Here is a 22,858-nt window from a genome sequence, read left to right as displayed (position 1 = left end):
TTGTCACTCGCTTTGCATATTAGCTAGCGTACCTTTGCACGCAAATACATGCCTCTGTGTGTGTTTATTTTAATAATTATTCAAATGTATGGGCATTTACGCCCCTTTGAACTTTCCCCTATTATTCTCCTTTGTGCTTCTATTTAAATTTTTTTTTTTTTTTTTTTTATTAACCCTTGGAGTTGTTGCCTGGCTGTTTGGTTAGCGCCCTGCAGGGCTTCTGCCCTTAGGGCTACCTCCACTTTTTGTTCTTCCCAATTTGGACAAGTGTTGGACGACAAAATGGAGACCCCCGGGCAGACGCATCTGTACCATTTGAAAAAGGCTAGGAAGGCGAATACCTTTCTGACACCGTTAATGTACTAAAAAGAGGAATAATAATAAAAAAAAAAAAAAACGAAAAAAAAAAGGGATAAGTAGAAAATGTATCCTATCTGTGTGACAACTAGGGGAACTGGGATGTTGCATAAGAGGCACGTATTTTCACCCTTTCATCTCATCCGATGTTGTCTCATCTGCCCCCTCTCCTCGCAGGTATAAACTCCACTTTCACTTTCTGAAACTGAGGCGTACCTTGAAATACCTAGGCAAATGTGTAATATACTATGCAAACACTTCTGGAGGGAGAAAAAGAATTAAGGTCTACGCTGACACAGACCACCTGCGAATCCTCAAGGTAGCCTTAATTTCATCCTCCGGTAAAGTCATCCCAATTGAGAAAATTCAAGTGAAAAAAAAGAGAGACAATTTTTACATAAATTTGAAAGAGAGTATAAAAGTAGGGGTATACAAATTCGTCATTTTTTTCTATTACAAAAATGGAGAGGAAAAAACGGAAGGGATTTACTTGGCTAGTAATAAGAAATTATTGAGGAAGAAAAAAAAATGCGAGGAGACCCATCCTGCTGGGGAGGAACAGAAAGAGAGGGAATTTTATTTTGTCCTTCCAAATGATGGAGGGAAAATTTTCCATTTTCATTTTAAGGGGGTAAAGTTTGAAAGCAAAAGAAGGTACACATATATAAATACGTTTTGCGAATACTTCTACCTCCCTCTGGTGTTTCCATGTCTACTATACAACAATCATAGAGCAAAATTTAGGCTCAAGGTTTCGTTTGAAATTGAGTTAAGTGGAGGAAATGGCGTTCAGTTAACATGGGGAGAATCGCCAATAGCAGCAGAGGTGAACTTTCCCTTTACCGATAGGTACAAGGGTAAAAAGATACGCGTAAGAAGAAACACCCTTGTTCGTGTTGTAAGTGGATCAGACTTGGTCATCACGAATAGTAGGCTCAAAAGGGTGTATTACAGCCAGGGAGGGGGTGGACTCTACTCTTCATTTTGGAAGGGTCTCCAGGGGAAGCTCATCGGAAAGAAGCAATGCAGATTCACTTCGGGGTGGAGATGTGCAACCCCATTTTGTGTGACTCGCCCAATGAGAAATGGGGTGACAAAGAAAGATGGATTGCTCTCCCCAATGGGGGATCCTAAAAAACGATGGAAGTTGTATAAGCTCAGTAAACGGTGGAACCAACTGACCACAGGATCAACTGAAAGGAGAAAATTCATAACGTACCAATTTTGCGAGACGAGCAAAATTGCCTCATACACATTTTGCCTGTTTGCTGGCTTATACAACAAAATAGAACTGAAGGTGAAAGGTATTTCCGTTTTTATATACATAGAGAGGGGAAGACCTGTACAAGGTAACAATGCAAAAAGGAGATATAACTTCTTCATTCATGTGGTGAAGGAAACACTAATAATGTACTTGAAGATACATGTCTTCCGCGCCAAATTCGAAGAGAGTAAGTTCATCCAGTTCATGGTACTAAACACGTATAAATACGCTGGGGAGGAAAATCACAACTGTATTACTTTGTTGATGTCTGTGGTTGAGGGATGTACACCTTCTAGGAAGGATAAGAACAATTTGGAAGTAGATTTTTACAAAAGGGTTTTATTAGTTAAACTAATTGTGCACGAAATATTTCATACCTTCTGGGGAAATTGCCTGTATTTTAAAAAGGCAAAATATTTGTGGTTCAAAGAGGGGCTTACCAGATACTACGAATTAAGACTGTGTGAATTGGTTTTATATAAGTTTAGCAAATTTTCTTCTTGTAGGTGGAAATTAATCCTTTGGTTCACGCTTGAATATCATTTTTATGTTATACTTTTAGACACTCTGAATGTGTATAACCATCCTTTGGACTTTGCCAAGGGGGGGAAAAGAAAATGCAGAGAAGAAATATACGCAAAAGATATCCACCATTTTTATAATGCACTAACGTACAACAAAGGAATGAATATTTTCAAAATTATTAATGTCATGACAAGACCTTACTTTTCCCTCATCATGAATTTGCTCTTCTATACCTTTTACAATTGCTCAATAAATTCAAGAAAATTTTTTAAGTTTTTTCACTTTTTTTTTCGTCTTTTTCATGTGAAGCCATTTTTTCTCAACTGTAATGGGTATGAAAAGTCTGTGCATATTGTGAAGGCACTCATTAGAAGGAAAAGAAAATTTTCATTTGCTAAACCCTGCAGAGCTGTCGGCGGAGCGATGAGGTTTACGTTCCGGGGGGAATACCTACAACGTGACAAAGCACCCCCATGCTCGAGCCAAGGGGAAGAATGGGGGGGTATCTTTACCCATCTTTTGAGCTCCTCCTTTTTGAAGCGCCCCTTTAAGAAGAGCTTCCAGGCATACTGCATAGAAGAGGTCATCAATCCAGGGGGAAAAAAAAAGGCAATCCGAAATGCGAAACGGAAGATATCATATGGTGTAATGCCATGGAGAGGAGGAAAAAACGGAAGAGGAAAAATAACATCTTGGGGAAGCGTCCAATCACCCCCCAGGAAAATATCTCAAAGGTCGGCCTCTTCCAAAGAACGCAGTTACCCCTTGCAAGAGATAGTGCAAACGTACATACAAGTAGTAGGGCCGCCTAAAATATTTTTTAAGTTTTTTAAACACAAAAAGAAATTGCTGATAACGCAGAAGCATTTCTACTATGACAATTACGAGCAGACATTTAAAGAGACGAATGTAATTTTCCACGTGCCACTTATTTTTAAAGTGGGGTGTACAGAGTACAAGGTACTTCTAACCAGGAAATATGCTCTAATAGATGTTCTAAGGGGAAATGAAAAAGGCCTTGATGAAAGAAAAACAAATGAATTAAATAGAGATGAAAACACATTCACCATGAATGCCCGGAATGTCTCGTACTTTTCTTTCCACTTTCTTGATATATTTTCTTTTGAATTTATATTAAATTCAATAAAGCATAACCTATGTCGTAAGGCGGATATAATTCACATAATCACGAACGTTTTTCTGGGTCTTTTGGTACGCCTAAAAAGTTTGAAGCAAGCACGACACTTAATCTCTTTGATTTGTAGGCAGATATTCTTGGTAAGTCAGCTTTTCGGTCGTCCTTATGGCGACGCTTTCTCATATCTATGCATATGCTTCTTATATAAATACTTCAATATGCCTACATAGACACAAAGCACGTTCACTTAACTTACCCCCACTCCCCATCACCTATACACCAAGTTGTATAAACTTTTCAAACAAACGAGACGCACAAGGGGCGAAATGCACACCGTTGGGATGATCCTGTGTGAGGAATTTTTCAAGTGTTATAACCATTTCAGCTCGTTTTTCTCCAAAATTGAAGACCGAAAATTGAAGATAGAAATAAACAAGGAGCTACGGTCAGGTGAGCAGTTCGATTATCTGCTTGATGAAGTTGAATTCGTATTTAAAGACTTCAGGAATTACTTGTCCAAGATTTTTTTTTTTTTCAAGGAATCTATCACTGAGATTTTGTGATATGTGCACCTTGGGTAGAGATGTCCACACGCGGGAGGGAGTGAAGCTGGTAGAGTTTCATGTGGACACTCCCCCCTGATGTACAACACCGGGGAAGAGGCGGAAAGTATTATTAATCCATGTTGGGGGTAGCTCACTCATAGTTTCATGCGAAACGAAAATAAAATGAGAAAACAAAAAAAATTTCTTTTTTTTTTTTTTTTTTTTTGCAAAGCTAACTGATTTACACAAGGATGCAGCGGTTACACACCTAAAGGGGAAATGTGAAGCTGCTTGTTTCGTCATTGTTTGACATGGATCTGTCCGAGGCCGGCCTTGTCTGTAGTGTCTTCATGATGCTGTAACTTATGTGCCTCACTTGATTTATCTTGATGAACAGATTGCCCATCCCTCCTATTTTTTTCCCGTTCGTGAAGTAAATACCGTAGTAGCCGTATCCTGTACACGTGGAGGTGTTATGCGTATTTTTTTCGTCATGTTTGCGTCGTGTTAAAGATGTGTTAGCATCGTGTTTGCGTCACGTTTGCCCCATGTTCGCAACGTTTTTCCCTTTTTTTTGTACCCTGGTGGGGGACCTCCCATTTGCTTCGCTCGGAAGTTGGCGGAACTGCCCCCCCCCTCCCTTTTACCCTGCTGAATTTCCCGCCTTACCCGTGCCCGTCAACTTCTGAATCAAATTACTGCAGCTTGTTATAACGATGTAGTGCTTGCAATCGTTGTAGGTCATGAGACAGTAGCTTATGAAGTTGTATATGTAGCTGTTAATCCAGTTCCTTTCTTCTTCCGAATTGGTTCCTTTGCTGGAGGTTATGCCTGCACGGGTGCGGCAAGACCCACACGGTCCATGCGCGGGTGCGCATGTAGGTGTGTTGTACAGAGGGGGAGTTGCGCATACATATACAGGTGCGCATGTGTACTATTGTAGACCCATTTGTGTGGACAAATCACATGGGACTTTACCTATTTCGCTCCGGATGTTGCTGTCATTCTTTTTCACGTAGGCCTTAACATACTTGGAAATATCTGAAATAAAAAATTTGTGCATAATTTTCTCAAACTTTAGCTTGTTCTTCTCATTCTTCTTCTTGCAGTGCTGAGACAAATCCTCTGCGTAATCGTAGTCTATTTTTTCCGATCTTATATCGGCGCTATGGGCATTGTGACATTCAAAATGTCGGGAGGGATAGTATGTTGTGTCTGATTCACACTTGTCATATTTTGTGATAAACGATTTTTCGATGCTTAGGAGTTCCCACACACACTGAGACATGGTAGACATGTGAAAGCGGAATGGGGGTCCTATGAAAATAGAGATGGGACCAACATGTTGGCAATACTACGGAATGGTCAACAGAATGGCCATATCAGAGCAGGTCAGGAAAGAGTCCATATATTATGAACAGGTCAGGTGACTAGCTATTTTTCATTGTTGAAAAAAAAAAAAAAAAAAAAAATTCGAGTCAGTTTTTTTTTTTTTTTTTTTTTTTTTTTGCAAAAAGGAACTTTAAATGAATAATTCACCAGAAGGGGTGAAAGACAAAAAGTCATAAATGTTTTAATAAATGAAGTTACTTAATGAGGAAGCAAACCTATTGTAAATTAAATGAACATTTACAGTGTCCAATTTGCACACAAATTGGAATGAGTGAGGGTTTGAAAAGGGGCGTGCAAAAATGTATAGAGGCGAGGCATCGCAAATGTGATTAAAGGGTTACACTTAAAAAAAAATAACACAAAATGAGATGCGATAAGTTAAAATATGATATGCTTACATAAACACATGTACATTCGCATACACACAAAAAGAACGTTTCAACAGACCCCTAAACTGCCTGACCATTTACAGTTCCTCATATGTTTCGAAAAGTTGTTCATCGTCCAAATTTATGTTACGGAATTCCTGTATGTCTATATTGGCATTGGTCTGAAGAAAAAGAAAAGAAAAGAAAAAAAAAAACATTCAACTGAGTTCAACTAGGAGTGGAGCAGGTACATCCCCTAGCTATTTAGCCCCGGCGGTGTGTCTATTCAAAATTCCCCATAATTTTGGAAGAGTCGATCGCTACTATTTATACCAACATATGCACTCTATTTATCCCTTTTACCTTTTCGCAAATCCACGAAATTATGCTTTCCACGGTCCTTGGGCCGTTGTATTGGATGGGCGCCTTCTTGTTCTCCTTCGTGTATAGGTAAATGGTGGGGTAACCTTCTGCGATAGGGAATGAACGAGAGATGGTCCAATGTGCACGTGGGATATTTGGGAAGGGAGGCACCAAGTGGAATACATATGTACGTGTAGGAATATTGATATGCGGAATGCCGTCGCGCAGGCTCAATGGGGATGGAAACGGCCAGAGATCCTCCTGCAGTCCACGTCTATGCTGCATATTCACGACACAAGCACGCATACCACACTTCTCCCCCCCCCCCCCCCCCGTGTGTCACTCACCGATTAGAATGTCGTATATCTCGTTGTTCACCGCGTCTATTTTGCTAATGACCACGTCGTTGTTGTAATCCTTGAATTTTTTTGCGTATAGTTTGAGTCTCTTTCCTATTTCCCTGTACACAGGCTCAAATTTGTAGCAGTGACCACACCAGGGCGCGTAGTAGAGCACCACGACGTGCTTGGTGTTGTCAAACACGTATTCATCGTAGGTGTCGGCCACTATTATTTTTACGTATCCGTGGTTGAATTCGTCTGGTAGCGCTTTCTCGCTTTTTCGGTAGAAGTACTTCTTTTCGTTGGCGTAGTCCTGGATGAATTCGTCGATGCTCTGCGGGGGAGTACACGAGGCAAGTGTGTAAGAAGGTTTGCATACGTCAGGGCGTACACGTCAGGGTGTACACGTCAGGGTGTACACGTCAAAGTGTAAATCGTTCCTTGTACGCTCCCGTATGTCCATATCAAAGTATATACTTGTCGCTCCTCTCCTTCTCTACCTGCTCGTTTATCTCGATGTCGTCGCTCATAGGCCTGTACTTGTACGGAACGGTGATGTGGTTCTTAAATTCGGTGATTCGCATGACGGGCTTTGTGACTTCCTCGATAAGTAGCTCGCTCAGGAGCCTCTTCTCGTACGCATCCTTATTTCCAGACACGGAGAAGGTGATATGGGGGTACTTCTTCGCACACTTTATAATATCTGATTTCTTGAGATCACTTATATCGTTGTATAGGATAAATAAAGTAACCGTGTCGTTTGCGAAAAAAATGGGGAAATAATACTCACAGAATTTAATAACCAAGGGTTCCATTTTTTCCTGTATCCATTTTGTTAGTTCCAGCTTTTTTTCCTGTACAGAGTAACCAGGATTGTATAAAAGGTTAACGTTGTTATCGATCAAATAAAAGTACTCACCGAAATCATCATTTTTGAATAAAATTCCATACATGTCTTTGTTTTTTAAATTTTCTAAATTAAAGTGATATTTTTCTCGCATCACTTCATTTTCAAAATATGAGATGATATTTGGGTTAGTAACAGCGAAGCAGAAGGTATCCCCTATTAGGGTACATATATTGACTAGCTCTTTAAGCAGATGGGTTTCGTTTTCCTTTCTGTTGATAAAGAACAAAATGGAGTTATTATACTGATCGAGTTGGAGGAATATATCCAACTTATTTTTATTTTCAATCGAGTATACACTGTAGTCAAGGTATTGATATATCCATGACATTATGCCTCTGATGTTGTTTACTCCTATGTATCTATGCGTCTCATTTTTTTTTAACATAAAAAGGGAGGGTACACTGTAAACGGAAAGCTTTTCAATAACGGTACTATTCATAGCAACGTTCATTTTGGCTATCTTCACATTGCTATCATATTTTAAAAGATTCGAAATGGTCTGAACATTTTCGAGGAGCAAACTGGATCTTTGACACCAGTGTGTGTACACAATTAGGAAGGTAAAAATTTTATCATCATTTAGTATCTCCTCCAGGTCGTTCATGTCTATGGACAGTATTTTGTTCTGCTTCTCTTCATCGTTCGTCGTTCTACATGCGTTGATTATGATTAGGATGGATAGTAGTAGCTTGATTATTTTCATTTTTCCCGTGTTTCCGTATTTCCTGATCCTGGTCTTCGGTGCGATATATCCTCGAGAAATACCTTCCAACAAGTGTGTGTTTAACTTAATTCTCCTCTGCTTAACAGAGCAGTGGGCGTATCTCTGTAGAGGAGCAATATGCTATTCGCATAGACATGCGTCCGCGTCTGTCTGGGTCACGCTTGTTTCCCTCCCACCCACCACCTGAGCGTGATTAGCATATAAGTACGCTCGCTACGAAATTATCTTGGAATACACCCATCCATGTGACTAGGCACATGTGGGGATACTCTGAAAAACTGTGTCAGGTGAACCTTCTGTTCACTTCGCCTTCGTGCTCTCACGGCAGAGGAGAAAAAAAAAAAAAAAAAAAAAAAAAAAAAAAAAGATCGGGAAATTGACCCTTATAACCCTTTTGCAATTTTGCACAAAATTATCTGGAACAAAAAAAAAAATATTTTTTTTTCTATGAAGAAACATACTACCTCGGTTAACGCTACATGCCATTCCTGGTGGAGTTTATGCCTGTTTTATTTTGTTCTATTTCTGTGTACCGCTTTGTGCTACTTAGCAAAACTTGCATGTCATATGGAATTTCCCTGGCGCTGCGTCTGTGCGTCATTTAATGCGAGTTTACCGTCTAGTAAGTAGGGAAAAAAAAAAAAAAAAAAAAAAAAAAAAGCAGAAAAAACATGGGAGGGGGAAATGGTAAATTACCTGGCGGGGACAGAAAAACGTATTTAGCGGGGCACATTTGGCAAGACTCACATCATTGAGAACCTGAGGGCAGAGGAAAGGGCTATTACTCAATCCAGAATCAACGGGAGAAGTTCATTCGGAGGGGCAAACGTTTCCCTTTTGAAGGAGGCATCTTCACTTTTTTTCCTACCGTAGGAATGTCATTTTAAGACAAATTTTTCTACTAGCAGAGGAAGGCTATCAAGTGCATTATTCCCAAGGTGCGAAAATTTCCTCTCGTAACTTCGCACTTATAGGAATTTGCATATATAAATATTCGGATTCATTTGAGCGGGTGGGAAATTCCTAGGAAGAAGAAAAAAACGGGTACGCGCAGTGAATACCTTCACGTGGGGGGATAAATTCGCGACATGAGAATGTCGATCATCGGGTAGGTAACAATAATGCAGGCGATCACCGAGGAGCCGATCACACCGTTTACACTTGGCCGACTCAATTTGCTCGATACAATTTTGGGTACATATGGACATGCGAACCTGCGCGAATACACACGGGGATACACTTGGCTGAGGCAAACGCGCTTGTTCAAAATGAAGAGAACATAGCGGAAGAGGAAAAAAAAAAAAAAAAAAAAAAAAAAAATTCACAGAGGGAACAACCAAAAGGGGGGAACACCTGCATAGGTATACACGCGAATGGATAAGTGTATGCCGAATGGGGGGAGGGGGGGAAGAAAAAAAAAAAAAAAAAAGTGGGACCCTCGGAAAAAAACGTTTATCAGTTCCTATTTGTGTGTTCACTTCCACCGTACACGCCGTGCGGCTTTCCCAAGGAAACCCACAAAATGCGAGGACGAAAGAAAGATCGCCCGCTCCGAACTAACCCTTTATGATGTGGCTGATAGGTCTTCCTACATGGGTCCACCTCCTGATTATAACCTGCAATGCTCTACAAATTCGGAAAAGTTGCTTCATACCTAGTTACCAAAATGTGTGGCCCATCGAAAGCAACTGCGAGGGAAAAGTGCACACACAAAACTGCAGTAGCAGTCGCCGCTGTAGCAGGAGGAAAGGAGGGGAACAGAACAAATGGATCGCATTTAGCAAAGATGACGAGATAGAGGAAATCAGGATACCAGAACAACCGACTGATGATTATAAAATGGGAAGAAGGAAACAATTCATAAAAAAGTATCAAGTGAAAAGGGAAGAAGTAGAGGAATACATAGAACAAATGAAAAGAAATTCAAGTAGTGGATATGAACCTCAATTTCCAAAGGATGCTTTTAGGACCCCAGATGGATTAACAAATGTCATTTTGGATTATAAATACAAAAATGATAATTTAAAGATTCATAATTATTACTCTTTTTTTGTGTATTTCTTAAAAAAGCTAGCTGAGCAATCGGAAAAAAAAAAGAAAAAAAAAAAAAAAGAAATAAATGAGCCAAATGACGAAGAAGATCAAATGGATAGAGAACCACTAATTAGCATACAAGATTTTCTCTTCCTAAAAAAGAAGGGATTCTTTGAAGGAGAATTGTACACATGGAAAAATTGGATTATTCTTAATCGTGGAGAGTGGGAAGATTACATCGGCTACGGAGAAGTAGACAAAGAAAAAGAATACCAAATTGAGACGCTACGAAAAATGGTAGAGCCCAAGATGAAAAGAATGCCTATAGAATACTGGGGTAGCTTTAGGGCAATCGACTTCAATGTGAATCATTATCCCATTTACAAAAAGTTGTATGATTTTTTTGACAAGATCAGTGTGAGTGGCAACGAGCCGAACGAGAAGTTTTACCCCTTCCTCTTCTATCCCCGGTTTAGTGTGCGCAGGGATAGATCGGGGCTGGGCTATGGGGACGCGCAGTTTTTCGGTAATTACGGAGACATCTACAAGAAGCGCGAAGAACGCCTGCGCAGGTTGCGTGCTGATGGTAATGTTGGCGAAGGGGTTGTGGACACTGCAGGAATCGATACGCACACATCGGGCGAGAGTGAAAGCGTAGTGCATTCCAGCCTGCACAGGGAGAGCTTCATAGACAAATACGATTTCGGGCCAAATGACATCAAAGTAGAGGAAGCGACAGACATAATAAAGTATCCACAGAACGGGAGGCTCTACCAGAAGTTTTACATTGGGCCCCTAAACATAACCGATGGGCATACCTTTGGCACTCTCTTGAAATACGTATGTCAGACTCAGGTGTATGGGTATGCCATAGTCGCCATTAAAGTCCATAACATGAATGAAGATACTCGAATAGACAATGTACAGGAGGATCTCCTAGAAATTGCACTTAATTTATCTGATGTATGTATATACAGCAAAGAAATAAATATAGAGACAAACGTACGACTCATTTTTAAAGGACCTTTGATGGTAGTAGCAGGGATGATACCCCTACCATCTCACCTACAAGTAGTTAATAAGGAGCAGTACATCTGTACACTGAAAGAAGATGGTTATCTAGACATTTCGATAAAAATCGAATATGGAAAAGGTCACTGGCTAACATACGAAAAGGGATTATATAAAAGAGAAGTGGGTTCCGATAACGAATGTATGAAAAAAAGACAAGTGAAGGAAGTTGTTGAAAAGAATTATATGCCTATAAGTGCTAGCTTTGGTAGCTGTCGTATGGTACGTATGGCTGTACATAAAATAGCCACTAAGTATTGGTGTGAAGATAGGTGTGAATTTACCGACCCCAAACAAATGCTTGTAATGGAAATATGGAGCGACTGTAGGATGCTTCCCAAGAATGTCCTGCTGTATGGAATTAAAAATATAAAAAAAATTTTGAGAAAATTCAGAGAGATGATAATTTCCGACACAGATTTCCCATCCGATGTGGAAGACGAGGAGATAAAGAAGCTGTGGCCTGCCATTGATCGGTACAAATTTTTACAGACCAAGCAGAAGATGGAGGGAGGCCCACCAATCTATGACGTGGACACGCAGAGTGATAGCGGAGGAAATAAGGGCGCAGGTGACGGGAATGGTGAGCGAGATGCACACAGTCAATTGGGTAGCCAGAACTTGTTAGACTCATTTTCGCAAAAGCTTGTGGACCCGGACAACTTTCCCAAGCACTCAAATATCCTCCTGCCGCTGGAGGATACACCACCCCCCTTCCTGGATACCCTGGAGTGGCTAAAAATGGAGGTAAAGAAAGACAAAATTCGAAAGAAGAGGAAAAGTTCAGAGAAAAAAACTTCCAAAGCGGCTAACAAGCGCACCTTCGATTATGACGACTACCTGGACGACAGTTTGGGCGATATACTGGATGAGGGCTGACCTTGTGGAATACAACACTGTCGTGATGAACGCGTTGTCCTCTTCCCTCCTTGAGCGAGACTACCTTTTTTTTTTTTTTTTTTGACATATTCACGATTAGTGCATTTCTCTATTGCGATATATCATTTCTCCTCTTTGTGGTGCCCAAATGGCACATTACCGTCTATCCCCCAGAAGTGCTCAAAAAAGAGGAATCCCATCTTGTCTACCTCTTGGAGAAGTAGTCAGTTGTCCACTTTCACCATTAACACTTTTCCCATTTTAATTCGAGTTGGTTAAATTTGAATTTTTTTTTTTTTTTTTTAAAACAACCCGTTGGTTACCCCCCAATTAGCGTTTCCTACATTCCATGCGGAATAGAAAGCGTGAAACGAAAAAAAAAAAAAAAAAGCAGGTGAATACATTGCACATGGTGACAATGTGGCGAAGGGTTCTTCCACCCTTTGTCAAATTCGTTAGTAGACATGCGTACATGCACACATAGACACACGCGTGGCTGCACGTGCAGAGTCCATTTTCATGCGAGATAATTCTCCCCAATCATGGTAAACACCCCCCTAGGTCCCCTGTTCCCCGTCCTGCAACAATTTCTCCCATATATATTTAAAAGCCCCCATTTTTGGAATGACCAAATTGATATGCTTCTGATCCTCTTTGTAATCACCAGTTATCACCCAGTACGCGTCTCCGTAGTTTACCTTCCCACATAGCTAAATGAGAAAAAAAAAAAAAAAAAAAAAAAAAAAAAAAAAAAAAAAAAAATCGAAATGAATCAAAATGGCTAGCTCAAATGTGTTGTAGTTGTTTTGCACAATTTCGAACTGCCTAAGGTAAAATGCCGCTCCATGATTGGAGTCCTTTTCTGCACAAAGGTCTACCTTATGATTTAGCAGAAGGACTTTGTTGCCATTCCTGAGGACTTCCAACTTGATGTGGTCATTTCCGAATTGGAAGAGTATATGTTTGTTATCGGTTTCTTGAGTGCGAGAAAAAAGAGAAAAAAATTACGCAAGTGCATGTTTATATATGTACGTATTTGCACACACAAATCATTTTGCACCGGGCTACGTGACTAAATCTTCACCATTCCGTTGGGGACGAATGCGTTTTTCCCCCACTTTTTTTTTTTTTTTTTTTTTTTTCTCGCCCCCTTGCTTACCTTCAAAAATGGGGATATTTAACTCGATGTGATCCAGCGATTCTCTCCAGTGGAGCCTACGGGGTGTGCGGTGATGGTGATGATGGTAGTGTGAGCGAGAACTCTTTGTTCTCGTCTCTCTGTTCGCAACATACACAACAGGACAACGTACAAATGCTTTGGAAGAAAGAGCGCAAAAATATATGTTCCTTACTCGTCACCATTAAGCAACCTACACTGCTCATATGGCATGTGCAACAGCCCCTTGTACTGAAGGTCGTTTAAAAAAAAGGAAAAGAAAAAAAAAAAAAAAAAAATGAATAACCCACATTACGTATCTATTTGTACATGCCTCCCAAGCGATTTACGAACCTTCATCAAAGTCTTTGCAGTGTCCTTGAATGGCGTCTCTGAATTCTCTGAGTCTTTCATGGAGCTAATTTTATCCAAAACATTTTTCATGTTTAATTTCTCCTTAGGATAATTCATATCGTCAATGTCATCAAAAGTTTTTTCAATTTTTTTCATCATGTTATATTCTCTCTTCACATCTTGGCTATCCTGTTCACTTAGATCTGTGTTGTAAAATGCCTTTCTGACGGAGGTCTTAAGAGTGTCATCCGTATTGTTAATTACTCCTTCGACATCGTGCATGTCTATTTGCTCTTCTGTTTTTTTCATCCCTTCGGCTTCCTTTTCTTCTTCCTCTGAGTTCCTGCGCTGTGGGGGTGAAAACGCGTTGCGCATCATTGCATGTGTTGGGATCGACCACGCGTAAACTGACATTCCTATCCCTATGCGTGAGGGCTACATCTGCATAATCTTTTGGACACGCACAAAACATGGAGCTGGTGAAGCAGTAGATTTACCTCCACCTCCCTGTATAGGTTCAGTGACTCATCCCCATATTTCCCCTCTTCTAAATCTTTCACGAGATTCTACGGAAAAAAAACAAAATTCCAACGAAGCGTGTATGGGTGGGTAGGTTTAAAATGGAGGGGAAATAAATCCTCCACTTTCAACCGCTGAGACTTGTTTCGAACAAATAGAAACATCCGCAAGGATCACCTTGGCTAAGATACAATTTGGAATAAAAAAAAAATATATATATATGGTAATAAATTCTCATAAGAATAACGCCTATTTCCACTTTTTCATTTTTACCTCCAGCTCAATTCCAAATGCAGCGTCTTCCTCTTCTTCCTTCTTCGTCGGGGTACATCTGATCTTGTTCTCTGTGCTTCCAGTGGAGGGCTTTCTCTTCCGAATGAGGGAATGTAAAAAGGGATCACATGACTGTCTGTCTAGATACAACACCGAGTTGGTTATCTTCCTGTTATGTGTCCCTTGGTACGCGTGGATGGAGTGTACATAGTGGGCTTCCTTGCAGTGGAGCGTGAATAAGACGCTCAAAAACATTTTTATTTTTTTCATTGCGGCATAATTTTCTTTTCCTCTGATGGCGACAGCAAGGTCATCACAAGCATGTATGGGGGAAGAGATACAGACCTTTCCGTAAATTATGTCGGCGTTTACAAGTTACTTTCCCATCTCAGCGAAAATACGGGAAAAGGGGAAAAAAAAAAAAAAAAAAAAAATTATGGGTCAACCCATCAGACAAAGAATCTTACACAAAATTTTTAAACAAAATGTTACGATGCTGTCTCCTTCAAGCGTTGGATACTTTTCCAGGTGAGACAACTCAGATGTGTGTATATTGATCTGTGCTTACGTATAGTGGTGGTGGTGGTGATTATGGGTACAGTCGAATCCTCTTCCTTTTGTATCATTCCTTCGGTGCTCCCCTTTCCAAGGTGCTGAGGGGGTTTCCTTCCCTTTTGGCATTTCTGATGTTATTTAGGTCTTAACTATCCGCTGCTGTGCAATGTTCCATCAAATGGTGGAATAGAGCTGAGTCCGGGAAAGGGGGTTAATCCATTGGAGTCATTCGAAAGGGGGGAAGTAAACTATCTGGGGAGGGCATAACATAAAAAAAAAAAAAAAAAAAAACAGCTATACACTTTTATTTTTTCCTCCTTTTTTTTTTATACACCCGTTGTGAAATTTTAATTATGCTTTCCCTATATGGTGTGATTTTACACCTTTGTGTTGATGGACGAGGTAAAATCGGGTCGCACCTCCACGTGGGAATTTTGCTGCCGGGAAGAGTGCATCCACCTCGTAGGGAACAAAGGAGGGAAGAAAATTTAGCTTTTTGCACATCTCTGTGGTTATTGGCATCGCGAATGCAGCGCCCTACTTTCCATTTTTAGAGGAGAACCTACTTGTGCATTAAGCTAACGGGGGAAGAGGCCCTCGCAATTCTTACCCATATATATGGAGGTGGAAGAAGTTATAATTACCGTTGGTAATACTTCCTAGCACTGTAAAAAAGCAACTACATGTTTAGAGGTCTGTTGTGTTTTTTTATTTCTGGCTTCTCATAATTGCGTGTCGAATCTTTGCGGAAACTGCTAGTGATTCGTTTCGCGTTACAGGCAGGTAGCATTTGTCCCAACGTGCATACGCGATTAGGTAGGGTGTTGCATTAACATATCAGTGACTTAACATTAACACAATTGTGATTTCCATTGACACTCCAAAGAGGGATCCCCTAATCTGATCGTCGCAATGGAACCGCTGCAGATTCCCCTGGGAGACGACATGCACTGCCACCTGAGGCAGGGTGACATGCTGAGCTTCACCGTTGGGGCAATCAAGAAGGGGGGGTGCGACCGCGTGCTCGTAATGCCCAACACCACACCAATCATAAGCACCTGTGAAGAAGCCAAAAAATATAGAAGCGAGCTAATCAAGCAGGACCCCAGCGTGGACTACCTAATGACGTTATACTTGAACAGAAAAACAGATTCAAATGACATCCTCAGAAACCACGAAGAATGCAATTTGCAAGGAGTTAAAATATACCCCAGCAATGTAACAACCAACTCTAATCATGGAGTTACAACGTTAGAAGCATATTATGAAATTTTCCATACACTTGAAAAGTTAAACAAAAGTTTGCACATACATTGTGAAGAACCCAACGTGAATCCACTTTATGCAGAAAGGAGTTACGTACAGCATATACATGACTTGGCTGTCCACTTCCCCCATTTGAAAATCGTACTAGAACACATTTCTACGGTAGAAATGATAAACTTGGTTAGGACATACCCGAACATCGCAGGTTCAGTTACTCCGCACCATTTGCAACTAACCATAGACGATGTTGTAGACACGGAGAGCTACGACTATGCTCCTAACGTGGTAACCATAGAGAAGTATATAAAAAATGTATATAATTATTGCAAGCCTTTGCCAAAAACAATTGATGATAAGGTAGCTTTGTGTAAGATTATACAGGAAGGGTTCCCCCGGATTTTCCTTGGATCCGATTCTGCACCCCATTATAGAGAACACAAAAATGATCCTCACTATAAACCAGGAATATACACACAGCCATTTCTCATGTCGTATGTTTCTCACATTTTTAACAAAATTAATTCTTTGGACAAGGTAGAAAATTTTGCCTGCAAAAATGCTGCAATTTTTTTAAATTTAAAGGAGAAAAAAACAGATACAAATGAACAGTCCCTTTCTCTTCGTATACAAAAGAAAGGATTAAAAATTCCTGATGAATATTTTGGGGTCGTCCCCTTTTTGGCTGGACAAACAATTGATTTCACAGCGTCGTTTGTGGGTGCAGATGTGTGACTTCGCTTCTTTCTTTGAAAGGATACTTTTCCGAGAGGGCATCTCAAAATGAAGACAAATTTTACATATTTTGGAAAGATAAATTTCTTTGCCTTTTTTGGCATCATTTCAGTTCATCACTATCCGTATGACTTTATTTTGCTTCTCACCAGGATTTAATTCGTCCACTTTGGAGTTTCCTTTTGGTAGTGCTTGCGGGTCTCCATCAAAGACGAACAATTCTTCCCCATCTTTCATCGTTTGATTACTTGAGTTGTTACCATTCCTCTCTTCATTTACTGCATCTTCTCCTTCTTCCCCATCTTTCATCGTTTGATCACTTGAGTTGTTACCATTCCTCTCTTCATTTACTGCAGCTTCTTCTCCTTCTTCCCCTGCACTCATCCCCATGGAAGTGTCGACGGAGACAGAGTTCTCCTTCCCCTTTAGCTGCAACGCAAAGGGGGATGAATCATTTTGTATGTACACGTACGTGTTGGGAACAGTGCCGTCCCCCTCATTTATGTTTAGGTCAACATACGTGGAACCCTCATCTCTTGAAAGGATACTAGCCACAATAACTAACGCAAGCGAAACGCACATTGTTATTATGCTCAACAGGAATGATATATGCACAATTAAAGTTTTATATTTTTGAAGAGCCATGTCATCCGTGCCCAAACTATGGAAAGAACAATTTATCGCCATTTTTTCGGTGCATTTTTAAAGGTCAAATTTTGACGAAGTTTACAAAGTTACGTGCGAGCATGAGCCGTACACGTCTCACAACAGGTGTGTCAGTAATGTGACCCCTTTGTTTCGCGTAAAAGTGGAGACCTGTGTCTACATTAGAACAAAACGCAATTCACAATTTAGCGCTAACCACTTTAAGTTCGTGGAGCGAATTATGTGATGAAAAAATAAGTAGGACATCGGCCCCTCTTAAAAAAGGAACCAATCATAGTAATATGATACGGAGGGTGTCTGGCATCAGTTCATCCTTGTCATCATTTCCTGCGTTTACCGCGTTAATGTATGTTTGTAATTTTTTTTTTTTTTTTATAACAGGGTCAGGTAATTGTAACTAAAAATTGTCTAAAAAAAAAAAAAAAAAAAAAAAAAAAACTAGCTAGCTAGCTAGCTGTTTCGCTGTGCTCACATATGGAAATAGTTACACAAACAGTTGCAGCAGTTGTTGCTGTTGTCACGCTGTGTAATGCAAAGCAACCCTGCAATGTTGAAATGCGTTTTACGCCTTTTTCATTATGTAATGCATTTGGGGAATAGTGAATTCAATGGTTCTACAAATCATTTTTTTTCTCCATATTGCGCCATCTTATAAAAGCCTATGCGGTCTTTAACCTGAAATACGTATTTCGCTCCTCATAATAGACAAAATTTCGCAAAAAAAAAAAAAAAAGGCAAGTTTCCCCAAAGAAATTCGCGATTACAAAGTCATTCTCCCATCCAAACAATTGGTAACAATTAACCTCTTCACACTTTTAAAATAGCAAACGTAAAACAATTCTAATGTTATTAAAATTACAACATTAGAGAGAAAAAAAAAAAAAAAAAAAAAAAAAAAAAGGCGAAAGCACGTCTTACGGAAACTTTTATGTGGAACTCCAATTTTCTGAACAAATTATTTTGAAAATGAATGTGGTGGAAAAAAAAAGGGGGTGGGACATAAATACCTGTCACTTGCGCACGAATGGGGTATAATTTGTGACTTATAGAGAGGATGGGGTGGTACACGTATACATATACGTGCACACATGCGTACAAACATACACTTGCACCTATACCTGAACCTGTGCACACACACCGACACCCTTGCGTGCAATCCAAATGGTGAGACAAAAAAAAAAAAAAAAAAAAAAAAAAAGGAGCAGCACCATAACCTTCATAACGCCTGACACATATTAATACTGTTGGTACATGTTCCATTGGTCAACCGAAATAAATTGGGGGTGTCTCCTTTTTCCAGTTCACCTCCAAATCCTCCTGCATGGGCTCTGCATAATTATGTTCCATGCTTTTCAATTCTCGGAATATTTCTCTCAGACGAAATACATTTTGTTGGAGCTCTACTCGGTTCTTTTCATTCCCAACAATGAAGGATAAATTATTCAAGCTGTCAATGACACTGTTTAGTTTACTGTTAATTCTGGATAACATCGCGGGGGTGTTTAGAATTTTGGTCTCTTTATTTAACATAAGGATGTTGGCGGTTGGCTTATACCTATTTCGTTCGAGGTGATCACTCACTATGTTGTTGTTACCGCTAGTTCTTGCCAAATTTACTGCCCCATCTTTGGCCTGATTTTTAGGCTGAAAAGAATCAAGACATCCTCCCACACTCGAATTGCCGTCCACAGCGACACTGCTGGACACTGGTACGTCATCCCTTTTTGCGCACTTGTCCTTCTTATCACTTCTCGCTTTAATTTTAAAAGATAAATCTATTAATATCCTTATGTTTTCAACGGGGGGGTATTTAAAAAGCCTTTTTAGGCAATAATTCTCGTCGTTTTCTAGCAAGAATGACCTGATGAACAGGATCATGGAGATGGCAAAGTAGTCCACCAAGGGAAAGACATTTGATGTCATGTGGGCAACTTCTATGGTATCGCCTGTGATTTCGGCAGGGAAACCGTTTTCCCAGTTTGTTAAATAGCAATCTGTAAGAAAGGAAAGAAGTGAGCGGAAGGGGAATGATGTAAATTTGTGAAGGCGCCGACCATGTATGTTACATCGAGGCGGTCACGTATCTACCACCGCGGTTATCGAAAAGACGAACCTGAGAAAAAGTTGTCCCACAAAATGACGGTGTCATCAATGGGAAATTCTCTACAATAAAAAAGACGGATCCACCGGAGAAGAAAAATCTGAGGCTCAATACTCAGAGAGATCAAATGATTGTACAATAATTTATCCATATTTTTTAGTAACTTATGGAATATATAAGTGCACTTGTGTAGGAGGACGGTTTTGGAAGAATTCTTTGTTGCTTGGTTTTTTTTTTCTTCGGGGGAAGAGAATAAATATTTCAACCCCATGTTCATGAAGTGGTCAAACAGTATGTAAGTGTCTGCCTCGACTTCGTCCCTATCAAACAGGGTAACATACTCCTTCCAAAATTGATCATTTTTTAAATTTAAAATGTCGGGGCACACTTGTTCACGATAATTAACAATAAAAAAAATAGCTACTAATTCGTTCATTCCCTGTTTATACGATACTGATGGATTTTTTTTGGCCCAGAGGAAGAGAATTTTACATAATGTGTCTCTTACTGCCTCATTTTGAAAAAGATTTTTTTCTGAGTGGGTTCTTAAAATGTCTTGTTTTATTTCTTCATTTAATTCTTGATTCTTCTGCTTTAGTGTCCATGGATTTTTATCATCCGATGACAGGGGGTGAAAAATCTGAGGGTCCAACTTTTGAATATTTAAGTTAGACTGCTTTGTGATGTATTCGTCTTTGTCCTGTTTATACAGATTTCTTTTTTTCTGTACGCCCTTTGTTAGTTCATATAGAGTAGTGGGATGGTAAATTCCTATTAGTAGGGGCCAATATATTCTTCTAAAGAGGATCGTATTAGGTTCGTTGTTTATAATGCCATTGGCTATGGACTGCACGAAATTGTTCCTTCCTTCCTGGAGGTTCTTCTTCTCTTCCGAAGATTTAACGAATTCAACTTTTGCAGCACTTTCCTCCTCATCGTTATTACCTGTTGGTATTTTCTTTTCATTTTGAAGAAGAATAAAATGATTTAAAAAGTCCTCAAATTGGATGTCATGTGGATCTTCCAGAAAGTTATCGTTATGCATCTTTTTATAAATGGGCTTAAGTTACGTTGCTCATTTTTGTTTTGAACACTGCCTTTGGAAAAGGCGGCAAGTACTTCCTGTGTGTATTATGTATATGTATGGATTGAGAAGGATTGTCATGTTTGTGTTTATCCGGTCAAGCGTTACACTGTCGAACGGGAGAGCTGCTGAACTGGTAAGCCGCCTAAACGCTAAACCGCTTTACTTTTACCTCCTGCGCTCTGCCATAAGGGGGGGAGGGAAAAATTATCAAGTGAACACAACTCTTGCCCCTACGCAGGAGAGGCACAAAGTGGTGAGGTTAAATTTATGGCAAAAAAAAATCTCATCCTACGGTTAGTTTAATTCTTTCTCACATGTGCCAAGTTTAAGGGAAAAAATAAAATGTGCCCCTTATATATACATGCGCGACGTAATGGCTATTTTTTTTTTTTTTTTTTTTTTTTTAATTTGACCTTTTGCAAAATGAATTTTCAATTTATTTTTTTCCCCCCTATGTGCATAATCGCATGAGGAGGTGTACATAAATGTATGCGCAATGGTTAAGTGCACATGTGCGTTGCACCTAAGGCCTAAATGAATGCTAGGATAGAACTGTCTAACCCGTTTTTTTTTCTTTTATAAATACGCCACTCGTGAGTGTTCCTTCTTCCTGTTCTGTCATCAGTACACTATGTTGCTTTTCTGTTTTTTTTTTTTTTTTTTTTTTTAACGAAAAAATGACAGGACGTATGATATGTGCAATTGAAAAAGTTCTGTCAACAAATGACCAGGAAGGGAAAGGAACGTTTATTATGGGTACCAAGTGAAGAAAGCATTTAGCAAAATGAACATCAAGGCGAAGCTTTCATTAAGGGATACTATTCGTATAATTGTGAAAACAGTTCAAACGTGTGTCCACCTGTGTGTATATGTTCATAAGCCACTGAGTCTTCATTCTTCTGTATCGTTTTCACGAGGGTTAAGGAGAAGGTTAAAGGGGGAGGTTTATCCTTTACTGTCCCATTCGTCGAGAGCTTCTCCTCTTTGTGTATCTGTTCTACATTCTGACATTGTATGATTGTCAAAAAAGTCGACTCGCTTTTTGGCGCTTTTCCGTATGGGGAAAAAAAAAAAAAAAAAAAGTCTGAATGGGTCAGGTAAATTTTTGCAAAAACTCCCTGAACTGTTCAGAAAAAAAAAGTAAAAGCGAGTTGGGAATGCGGCACATAGGGGGTGAAGAAATGGCACAGAAGAAAGTATAAAACGTGTGCACACATTTGTGGGTCTTCTGAAAGGGCCGCGCCAACGCGCATACGGTGGGCAGAGAAATGCTCCCCAGTAGGGAGAAGAAGGTGTACCACCTGCCACTGCTAAGAACTTCCTCTATACGAACAACATGTGCTATCCATGAATGTCACCTTGAGGGCAACATTTGAAGGAAAAACCATTTAAAGCATCTCGTTCGTGAAAATGACATTTTCGCATTTGTTGAGTCTTTATGCCAATCTTTACCGAAAATTTGTTTTACGTTCTTTTAATTTTTTCAAGTTGTAAATAGAAGATTTTTATATAACATCATGAGGGGTAATATTATGAACAAGGAGAAGATTTTTTCTTTTTTTTTTTTAAACGTACTGCGTTATGACTTGTAACTTTTCAGCCTAATTTTTCTCTTTTTTTTTAACCGCATTTTTGGCGATGTCTTCAAGAAAGAAAAAGAGAAGAACAAAAAGAACATTAAAGAGGACCCAATAGATGGACAAACTGGCAAATTTGAAAGCGAATATCGAACTGGAATGACCAGATTATTATTCCCAACTGAGCTGTAACAGAAATGTTACACAAGGGAGACATATACACAAACCCACTTTTGGATGAATCAAATTAGCGTTTGGCTGAAAAACTGATTACATGTAAAATATATCCGCGCTTTAATTGTGGGCAGGCTGTGGCCTTTCTGTTATGCTAACAGCCCATTGATTTTAAGTCTTGCGAAAATTTCCATTCTGTTACTTCCCTTTCAGGAGCACAAAGAAACGCAGAGCACGCGAACTGGTTGTTCCCCCATGTGCAGACGCGCATGTGAACAGGAATAATCGCAAATTAAAATAAAATAAGAGGTGAAGACTTTGCCCGCTTTTCAGCACACCCTGCAGTGGTTACAGCGCTGCACGGAAAAGGGAAAACTTAAAATGGTAGTGCGCACGAATACGCGTGAGAAGGAAGAGGTGCATGGCCCATCGAAGCGGTTGAACAGGCACGAGTGAATTTTCGCCAAAACGCGCAAGGAGCCAATCA

At 39.8% G+C, this 22,858-nt stretch overlaps 8 protein-coding genes across 8 annotated transcripts; 3 read left to right on the top strand and 5 right to left on the bottom strand.

Moving 5' to 3' along the window:
* Positions 1-282: 282 nt before the first annotated feature.
* Positions 283-3,847, top strand: PKNH_1208600 (M1-family alanyl aminopeptidase, putative; the record flags this gene model as incomplete). Its single annotated transcript, XM_002260103.1, has 3 exons — positions 283-359; positions 535-3,424; positions 3,569-3,847. 3 exons carry the CDS (start codon positions 283-285, stop codon positions 3,845-3,847), a joined length of 3,246 nt encoding a protein of 1,081 aa, XP_002260139.1.
* A 250-nt stretch (positions 3,848-4,097) lies between these two features.
* Positions 4,098-5,117, bottom strand: PKNH_1208500 (conserved Plasmodium protein, unknown function; the record flags this gene model as incomplete). The annotated part of the gene is made up of 3 exons (XM_002260102.1): positions 4,098-4,285; positions 4,499-4,660; positions 4,808-5,117. The coding sequence occupies 3 exons, from the start codon at positions 5,115-5,117 to the stop codon at positions 4,098-4,100; spliced, it is 660 nt and encodes a 219-aa protein (XP_002260138.1).
* A 570-nt stretch (positions 5,118-5,687) lies between these two features.
* PKNH_1208400 (protein disulfide-isomerase, putative) lies at positions 5,688-7,906 on the bottom strand (the record flags this gene model as incomplete). The annotated part of the gene is made up of 4 exons (XM_002260101.1): positions 5,688-5,771; positions 5,953-6,059; positions 6,300-6,627; positions 6,794-7,906. The coding sequence occupies 4 exons, from the start codon at positions 7,904-7,906 to the stop codon at positions 5,688-5,690; spliced, it is 1,632 nt and encodes a 543-aa protein (XP_002260137.1).
* A 1,587-nt stretch (positions 7,907-9,493) lies between these two features.
* On the top strand, positions 9,494-11,911 carry PKNH_1208300 (DNA-directed RNA polymerase, alpha subunit, putative; the record flags this gene model as incomplete). The annotated part of the gene is made up of 1 exon (XM_002260100.1): positions 9,494-11,911. The coding sequence occupies one exon, from the start codon at positions 9,494-9,496 to the stop codon at positions 11,909-11,911; it is 2,418 nt and encodes an 805-aa protein (XP_002260136.1).
* A 557-nt stretch (positions 11,912-12,468) lies between these two features.
* On the bottom strand, positions 12,469-14,483 carry PKNH_1208200 (HSP20-like chaperone, putative; the record flags this gene model as incomplete). The annotated part of the gene is made up of 7 exons (XM_002260099.1): positions 12,469-12,621; positions 12,790-12,887; positions 13,071-13,126; positions 13,264-13,319; positions 13,422-13,769; positions 13,919-13,987; positions 14,214-14,483. The coding sequence occupies 7 exons, from the start codon at positions 14,481-14,483 to the stop codon at positions 12,469-12,471; spliced, it is 1,050 nt and encodes a 349-aa protein (XP_002260135.1).
* A 1,197-nt stretch (positions 14,484-15,680) lies between these two features.
* On the top strand, positions 15,681-16,766 carry PKNH_1208100 (dihydroorotase, putative; the record flags this gene model as incomplete). The annotated part of the gene is made up of 1 exon (XM_002260098.1): positions 15,681-16,766. The coding sequence occupies one exon, from the start codon at positions 15,681-15,683 to the stop codon at positions 16,764-16,766; it is 1,086 nt and encodes a 361-aa protein (XP_002260134.1).
* Positions 16,767-16,874: 108 nt separating this feature from the next.
* On the bottom strand, positions 16,875-17,453 carry PKNH_1208000 (conserved Plasmodium protein, unknown function; the record flags this gene model as incomplete). Its single annotated transcript, XM_002260097.1, has 1 exon — positions 16,875-17,453. One exon carries the CDS (start codon positions 17,451-17,453, stop codon positions 16,875-16,877), a length of 579 nt encoding a protein of 192 aa, XP_002260133.1.
* Positions 17,454-18,695: 1,242 nt separating this feature from the next.
* PKNH_1207900 (GTPase-activating protein, putative) lies at positions 18,696-20,578 on the bottom strand (the record flags this gene model as incomplete). Its single annotated transcript, XM_002260096.1, has 2 exons — positions 18,696-19,426; positions 19,546-20,578. The coding sequence occupies 2 exons, from the start codon at positions 20,576-20,578 to the stop codon at positions 18,696-18,698; spliced, it is 1,764 nt and encodes a 587-aa protein (XP_002260132.1).
* Between the last annotated feature and the right edge of the window lie 2,280 nt (positions 20,579-22,858).

This window comes from Plasmodium knowlesi (assembly GCF_000006355.2).
Source record: "Plasmodium knowlesi strain H genome assembly, chromosome: 12".
In the NCBI taxonomy this organism is placed as follows: Eukaryota; Apicomplexa; class Aconoidasida; order Haemosporida; family Plasmodiidae; genus Plasmodium; species Plasmodium knowlesi.
This window is presented reverse-complemented; position numbering and strand designations above follow the sequence as displayed.